Source organism: Grus americana, chromosome 5, assembly GCF_028858705.1.
Source record: "Grus americana isolate bGruAme1 chromosome 5, bGruAme1.mat, whole genome shotgun sequence".
Lineage (NCBI taxonomy): Eukaryota > Metazoa > Chordata > Aves > Gruiformes > Gruidae > Grus > Grus americana.
In genome coordinates, this window is record NC_072856.1 from 35,525,480 (window position 1) to 35,534,376 (window position 8,897).

General features: G+C 41.0%; 1 protein-coding gene across 1 annotated transcript; it reads left to right on the top strand.

Moving 5' to 3' along the window:
* The first annotated feature begins 371 nt into the window (after positions 1 to 371).
* On the top strand, positions 372 to 4,974 carry LOC129207201 (fibrinogen-like protein 1-like protein). The gene is made up of 2 exons (XM_054827816.1): positions 372 to 550; positions 4,063 to 4,974. Exons 1-2 carry the CDS (start codon positions 403 to 405, stop codon positions 4,761 to 4,763), a joined length of 849 nt encoding a protein of 282 aa, XP_054683791.1. The 5' UTR covers positions 372 to 402; the 3' UTR covers positions 4,764 to 4,974.
* Positions 4,975 to 8,897: the final 3,923 nt, after the last annotated feature.

Sequence of the window (8,897 nt, forward strand, 5' to 3'; positions counted from 1 at the left end):
CTATTTCACTACAGTCTGGACTCAGGGAATAAGCAAAATTCAATTCTGATAAATATGTGGGTTTACTTTTGTAATTACATAATTTTCTATGGCTTTTTGTCACACACAAAATTACATTATGTTTCGTTGCCCAGCACGGCACAAGGTGACAGAGGTGAGACACGTTCTCAGTGCCGCAGCACAGTGCTCCGTGTTGGAGGAAGGACCAGTCAGGAATAGTGTGAGGCATCAGGAAAAGGAGATGTTCTTGAAAGATGAGAGAAGCCAAATTTGGCAGAGATTCACTACGTTGAAGCTTTCTCCTCTAGGACTTTCATACTAAAAGTCATGAATCTTTCCGTTTCCATTTCCAGTCTGTGTTACGGCTCTGTATTGCTGCAGGAGGGCTGACTCGGAAGGAAGATGCTGTTGACGAGTTCAACGGGATTTATTCTGTTCTTGCTCTCTCATTGCTCTGTGTCAGTGAGCACCAAAGAGGTAGTGGTCTTGGCTAACGCCCACCTTCTCCCCCAAAGAGGCTATGAGACACTGGGTAACATCAATGAAAAAGGTATTCATGAAGAGAGTGAGTGATTTCGATGTGTGCCGTCTTTTACTTTATTGCTTTGCTATAACATTTTCAGCCAACATATTTGAAAGTTTGTCCTGCAAAAATAATTTGCAATATGAACACGTCCTGCCCCAAAGTCCAAAATCTTTTAAACCCTTGCTCAGCTGCCACCTACTTTAAGAGAAATTAAAAGTTAGTATTTTTTTGTAAAAAAAAAAAAAAAAAAAAAAGTTTTGTTGCATTTGAAGACTTATTCTTAGGACAATCATATCTAGATTACACCTGACACCTCAGCACTAAATCTCATTGATATCTAAAGCTGAGGCATTCCTCTGCCTATCTAACTTGCAAGTCCAGCTTGGCAGGTTTTCTGCTGCGTTCACCACAGTAGATCCCATGTAAAATGTACACAAAAAGGGTTGTGGGATCCATTAGTTTTCCTCCTCTGACTGATGGCACTTGAGGGTTTACAAAACTCGCTTTGTAAGTGAATCCTGTAATAACCAGCGTAAATGCTCTTCTCATTATCTGTCCACAGAAGTTGTTCTGTTTTGCATGAATAATATTCAGAGAAGGGCAAATACAAGTGTCACGTATATCGCTGGCTTGGACATCACTGTATACTTAAATAATCATTCTATAAAATCATGGGACCAGGTTTGGAACCAGGCTGTGTATGCCAGGTGAATGTTCTAACAGCTGGAGCACAGAGTCGTGTGTACAGCTCTGCTCTCCCAGGACATTTGACAGTGTCATGCGGATAGTGTTGCGATTTAAAGTATTCTATTCATGGCTTTAGAGTCTATTAGGCAATGAAAGGCCTAAAAGTAAAATCTTGGAAACCCTATATACTTCTGTAAATCTGCCCTGAGGGGCTTAGAAGTACTAATAAACTTCTGAATATCAAATATAAGAGGCTATATTTAACACAATGCTGATACTATGAATAATACTACTTAACAGGTTTAATCCACCTGCACTTGTACAAAGCCTATGATACAATACTTCATGCAATATTAAATCAGAGAAGGTAGGGTTACATTAAAATTGCAGTAGAGATTGAAAAGAAAATGACAATGGCTTGGGTAGAAAAGTGAACCATAAAATTAAGGGGACACTGGAATATTTGCTTATAAGTGATCTTTTCAGTATTCTTATTAAGTATATTGACGCAAAAGTAGGAATGTGCTGATAAAATTTAATGATAACATGAAGTAGAGAAATACCAATACAAAGACACAGAATATTAAACAGAAAAAAAAAAAATAGATCAGATGTTCTTGAGTAATACCATTGGCATGAAAAATAAAGTACAAAATTCTAGGTTTTATTGCAAGGTGAGAACCTTACCAGTTACAAAGAGCCAAAGACCAAACTCTAGATTAAAGGAAACTAAGCAATACAAATGCAATCCTAGAATATACCAACAGAGATGTTTCTAATAGAACTTGGGAAGAATCAGTGGCACTATATAAGGCCATCTGCAATACTGTCTGCAAATTTTAAATACGTTCTAGGAGATTAATTTGCAGTGAGGAGGTGCAGAAAAGCTGCTAAGACAATTAAGGAACAGAAGATTTATTTTACACTAAATAATAAAAGAATTTGTTTATCCTAACAGAATTTATCCTAACAAAACAAAGGTTGATTAAAAATATAGTTGTCCTCACGGTACATCGAGGCTTATTACTGAAGAAGAATCACTATTTAAATAAAGGACAACATGACACAAGAAAGAAAAAGATGGAAAGTGAACATTAATAAAATTGGATTCGGAACCAGATAAGTATTTCTAACAGAGTAGTGACAGTTATTGAAGTCAACAATGCTTTCCAGTTGGAAAAGAAGAATTTAAATATTTCTGTGAAGACGACTGCATGATACAATTCCCTACAGGACCAGTAGTAGATAAAATAGTCCCTCGTGGTCCTGTCCTCTTTCCAGAAAGTTGGGGGCTTTTTTTTGTTTTGTTTCAGTGTACTTTTGATCTGTTGGTCATGAGACCATACAATGAGATTGACTCTTTTCACACTTGGTTCTTCTGTTCAGCAAAAGAAAAACAATGCGTTCAGTAAAAGGATCAGCAGGGGCCCTCTGGTCAATGATTTAGGCAAAAAGAAGAGTATTTTTTTGAGCTTTTATTTCAAATTTTTATCTTTGGAAATATTTCTCCTTAGTTATTTCTTTGACAATTTTTTGAAAAAAATTTAGGACATCTTGCTATACTTTTCCTGAATTACTTCAGTCTCCCAGAAGAAAAAAATTAAGTTCCAAATACAGTATTTAAATTCCTATCAGTCACTGTTAGGACAGAACATAGGATTTCATAGGTCTGAAGAACTGTCATTTTACGTCACAGGTGGTCTGTAGGAATTTTTCTCATAGAGATATTAAAATTGTCAAGTTTTTATTAAATATAAATTACAAATATTCCATAGCATAATGAGATAATGACATGCCTTTCAGCTCTATGGAGAAGTGAGTGTTTTCAAGTCATAAACATGTTTCTGAGTAACAGAACAGACATTGAATAACATCCTGCTCTACAAAAGGAATTCTCTATATATGAATTCATGCATACATAAATATATATTTAAATAAATTCTAGTCTGATTCTTAGAAGTCTCACAGTCAATTGTAAAAAGCAGAGCATTGTGCCTTAGTTTCAGAGCTGCTTGATATTATACTATAGCAAGAAGTTACCTTATAAGCAAGTGACATTTAAAAACCACAGCGTATATATTTCAGCCCAATAGAGAGGGTCATCCCAAGCCTTATATGCCACTTTTATTACCCTCTGAGTCTAGTGGATAAGCAATAAAGTGGAAAAACACTTTCACCTCTTTTCCTGATATTGGTGTTCAGCACTGCACAGCACTGCAGTTCTACCTGCAAATCAGTGGTAAGATTTAGCCTGGAGTTTATGAATGACAAGAACTGTTCCTAAGAAAATCCTCAGATGCTTATAAGCTTTGTATTAGCAAGAAATAGGCTTTAATATCTCCCTTTTGTCAATGAACACATCGCATACTTACTGGAAATTAATGGAAGGATGTTATGGACGCCTGAAGTATAAATGGGTTAAAGAGAAATTAGACTTATTTGTTGAGCATAAGGCTAGCTCTAGTAATTAAACACAATGGTCCAACACATGGCACAGGGAACTGCAAACTTGCTGACTGTTCAAGCTGGAAGAACCCAGGAGGAAAAGGAATAGTCTGTATATAACCTTTGGCTTTTCAACCATATTTCTGTCATAAATGCAACATAATGCACATTTCTGTTGTATGACACAGTAGCAAACCCTTTTCTGAATTTCTGAATATTTCCTGTATGTTCTGCCCTGAAATTTTCCCCCTTTAGCTGAGTAAGTGCCCACCAGCTGGGATGAAGTCAGACTCAGCTTCCAATCAGAGAGCAATCATTCACTCACTGTAAAGGACAGAGTTTGATAGCTAAAATTTACTATTTTAACAGAAATTTACTTTAAAACTTTTTTTTTTCCTACTCAGACTATCCAAGGGATTGTTTTGAGATTTTTCAGCTCTCCAAAGGAAATTCCAGAGATGGTCTTTACATCATCCAACCGAAGGAAGACCCAATCGTTGTCTTTTGTAACATGCAGGATGGTGGCTGGACAGTAATCCAGCACATTACAGCCAACAGTACTGTCGACTTTGATAGGACCTGGCAGGATTACAAATACGGATTTGGCTCCGTCCATGACAACCACTGGCTAGGAAATGAATATATGCATCAGTTAACTAGCAGCTCCATGCAATATATACTTGGAGTTAAACTTGTCAACCTAAACGCTGAAATCAAATGGGGACAGTACGAGCCATTCCTTATTGAAGACGAAGATTCTCAGTACCGGATCAGGGTGGGTCTATACAAAGGCAACGCCACTGATGCTCTGACCCTGGACACAGCAGCTTATCTCCATGACAACCAGAAGTTCACCACCAAGGACAGAGACAATGACAATTACTTTCAGAATTGTGCTAAATTGGAACACAATGGCGTTCCCGGGGGAGGCTGGTGGTATGACGCGTGTGCTGGAGCAAATCTAAACCGTAGGAATGTGATATACTGGCAAAAGGACTGCAACAAGCAACGCGTGTGCAAGTTTGCATGGATGATGATCAAACCCGTTGACCGCAGCCTGTCATATCCAACCAAGTCCTGCCCGTGTCAGAAAGTGGAGCTGTAGATAAGCCATGTGTACTTTGAAAGGAACATGGATTCGTTGTCCAGTGACTGAAGTGAACTCACAATGACTGAATAATCATGCTAAGTAATCATGACTGAAAATTTAATTTGGGCCTCTGCAAGGGCTTTACGATAGCATATCGTCCAGGACTGGACCAGGACATAGACATCTACCAACCACACAAGTGAGAAGTCACTGTCAGAAACTGAGGCCTCTACCAGAAGTTTTAAATGATTAATTTTGTAGTATTCTACCCATAAGAGGAGTCAGGTATGAAATCCAGGATGTGATGTCTTGTACCAGATATAGATGAATACATGTGCATTTCAGAAGGTTTTTCTCCAGTATGAATATTCACGGTTGATCTCCTATAATTGCACATCTTCGCATATTGTGCAGGAAGGAAATTTCCAGTGAAGTACCTACATTTACAAAATGCATATTGGAGAGTATTGTGTACCAGAGGGCAGCATCAGGCCTTTCCTTTTTACCTTTAATGAAAGGTACTTTAATATATAAAATCGGAATTAGCCTCATCTCCCATGGCTTCTTTTCCCCTTCATTGACTCTTCTTTTTATCTCTACTTTTTAATGATCCCACACACAATTAAGTATTCAGCATAGGCTTTTCTTTTCTTCCTTCTTTTTAGAGCACCCAGAGTTAATGGGATCATCAGCTTTCCCATTAAAAGCTACTACTCCAAAGCTTACAACTTCTCTGAATTTTTCCCCAAGAAACTCAGTGAACACATTTTTAAAAAGATCAAATTGATTTTGCAATTGTTTACTTATTTCTCTATTTTTTTCCTGAATATTACTCCACATTGTTTACCATGTTTTGACTGTTGCTTCTCCCTGTTCCATGTAAAAGAGTGTTGGCTTTATTTCACATTTGCTAGCTTCAATTGTTTTGGCACTCAACCTTGACATTATTTAAACAGCGGCTTTTTTCTGATAATAAAATAAAGAGAGAATTTTTAAATTTCATGATAAATTAATCTGTTTTAAAATAATAAAGAAAAGGATTTCAGTTTTGATAACCTTGAAGACCTTGTTTTCTTTTACAGCTGTTTGGGTTACTTCACACATTTCTGTATCGTTGGAACAGCTAAATGACAACTGAAGAGTTTTCATTGCTGCCTTATACAAAATGTCAGGATAATAATGACAGTATCTTGTATGTTTTCTTAGAGATTTCAATTACAGAAACTCACTGTCCTAGTTTTTGGCTGATATAGAGTCAATTTTCACAAGAAGCTGGGAGGGGACACAGCCAGGAGAGCTGACCCAAACTGGCCAAAGGAGATTCCATACCATATGACGTCACGCTCAGCATATAAGGGGAGGAGCTGGCTGGGGAGGAGGAGTCGCTGCTGGGGGTTGGGAAGTGTGTGGTCCCGTGGTGCTCAGCTGCCAGCTGGGGCTAAACCATGACACTCACCTTGGTTAATGAGCAAGAAAAGCTCCAATCTTTAAAGAGAATGCACAGCTTTGAACAGTGTAGTGTACCCATTTATTATATTAGGTAGACAGTCATTGGTCACAATGGTGTTTTGTTTGCTCGCATGCCTGTGGTACGTAAATCCTTGCTTGCTGTATGTGTTCCCTGCAGCGCTGTCTATCACCTCTGGGAGAGGGGTCAGGATTCTCATTTGGCTGTACTGTGTAATATCAACTTATGATAACATCACTGGTCATGAGGTTAAGCTGGTATTTGTATGTGGCATTGCTGACATGCCTGTACCTTGGATGACATCTCTCAGGATCAATTAATAATCACAGCCAATCTATGCAAAGACAGGGTAGGATACTTTCTGCCACTCTTTCACCTCGTCTTTTTCCTTCAGGCTGTTTACAGCAGCCTTTTGAGTAGCCTTGGGGTGTTCAAGCCGGCATGTTCCTCGTGCTATGTCTCCTGAATGCATTTCAAGTCTTGTTTAGGGTTACAAAAAACTGTTTTAAGAATACCACCCAGAGATCTGCCCCGAGGCTGGATAGTGGTGGCCACGGCATGTGGGAGAATATGGGCAGGTATCTAGAGAACTTCTCACCTCCAATGTTTTGGAACTTCACTCCTGAACAACTACAGGATCCCAATGAAGTGATAGAATATTTGAAAGGAAAATGCTGTGGCTATTCCAAGGAGGCACAACTTACTGCACTGTGCTGGGCCCTGGCCACTATCAACGAAACACTGCTCGATAGTAGGCAGCACCATCAGGGGGAGGAGAGGGAAAACAGACCCACGGGCACTGTGGCTACTTCAAGCCCAGCAACAGGCACTGTGGCTGCTCAAACCTCAGTGACAGGCAGTGTAGCTGAACCAAAAACAACCCGTGCTGGCATCAGTCACCTCTATACTGAAGAAATACACAAAAAAATCAGTTCACTTAGTAAGGGATGATGATGAACCAGGACCATCACTAGAACAGGAGGAAGAGGCAGAACCAGAGGTAATCACCCGATCCCTGTCCCTGAGTGAGCTGTGAGATATGAGAAAAGATTTCAGCCGCCTTCCAGGCAAACACATCGTTACCTGGCTGCTCCGATGCTGGGATAATGGGGCCAGTAGCCTGGAATTAGAGGGTGGGGAAGCCAGGAAACTGGGATCTCTGTCTAGGGAAGGGGGCATTGACAAAGTGATTGGGAAAAAGACACAGGCCCTCAGCCTCTGGAGGCAACTTCTGTCAGGCATGAGGGAAAGGTATCCCTTCAGCGAAGATGTTGTATGTCATCCAGGCAAGTGGACCACCATGGAGAGAGAGATCCATTACTTGAGGGAATTAGCTGTGCAGGAGGTGGTTTATTATGCCCCGGACAACGCACAGTTACCCACAGATCCCAGTGAAGTCCAGTGTACCTGACCCACGTGGGGGAAGTTTGTACAGAGGGCACCATTGTTGTACACCAACTCATTGGCAGTAATGGGCTGGAAAGGCAAAGAGGCACCAATGGTGGATGAAGTGGCTGGCCGACTCTGGCAATATGAAGAAAGTCTCTCTTCCTCCCTCATCTCAGCTGTGGAGAAACTGTCCTGGAAGGTCCAGCAACCTGAAAAGAATATGTCCTATTCCTCATCTGCACGGACCAGTATCTCAGCTATTAGGAGCAAGTGTTTCTCTGCTCAAGAGAGAAGATATAGAGGGTACACACCACGAGACACCCTGTGGTTTTACCTGTGTGACCACCAAGATGACATGAGGAGGTAGGATGGAAAACCTACCTTGACCCTAGAGGCAAAAGTATGTGAGCTGCAAGGCAAAACAATCACAAAAGGGGATTTTTTCCAGGAAAAATGCCGCTCCAGTTTCCAGTGGTCATTCCCCCAGACCAGGTAGAAGGCCTCATCATACTTATGATCCCCTTGAAGGGACTTCTAAGTCATTTTTACAAGACGTGAGTAACGAATATGATGACCAGGATTAGAGGGGCCCTGCCTCCAGCCAAGTGGAGGAAAGGGACAACTGGGCTTACTGGACTGTGTGCATTCGATAGCCTGGCACGTCAGATCCACAGGACTATAAGGCTCTAGTGGACACCAGTGCACAGTGTACCCTAATGCCATCAGGCCATGAAGGGGCAGAACCCATCTGTATTTCTGGAGTGACAGGGGGATCCCAACAGTTGATTCTACTGGAGACCAAAGTGAGCCTAACTGGGAACGAGTGGCAGCAGCATTGTGACTGGCCTAGAGTCTCCATGCATCCTTGGCATAGGCTGCCTCTGGAGAGGGTATTTCAAGGACCCAAAAGGGTATCATTGGGCTTTTGGAATAGCTGCCTTGGACACAGAAGAAACTAAAAAGCTGTCTACCTTGCCAGGTCTCTCAGAGGAGCCTTCTGTTTTGGGGTTGCTGAGGGTTGAAGAACAACAGGTGCCAAACGCTACCATAACGCACCGGCAGCAATATCACACCGAGACTCCCTGATTCTCATCCATAAGCTGATTCATCAACTGGAGAGCCAAGGAGTGGCTCACCCTTTAACAGCCCCATATGGCCAGCGTGAAAGTCTAATGGAGAGTGGAGACTGACAGTAGACTATTGTGGCCTGAATAAAGTCACGCTGCTGCTGAGTGCTGCCGTGCCAGACATGCTAGAATGTCAATACAAATTGCAGACAAAGGCAGCCAAGT

Excerpts from the sequence above, each read along its gene's own strand:
- LOC129207201 (XM_054827816.1), top strand. The coding sequence starts at position 403 with ATGCTGTTGACGAGTTCAACGGGATTTATTCTGTTCTTGCTCTCTCAT. Across the intron at positions 551-4,062 it reads GGGTAACATCAATGAAAAAG|ACTATCCAAGGGATTGTTTT; the intron begins GTATTCATGAAG and ends TTTCCTACTCAG.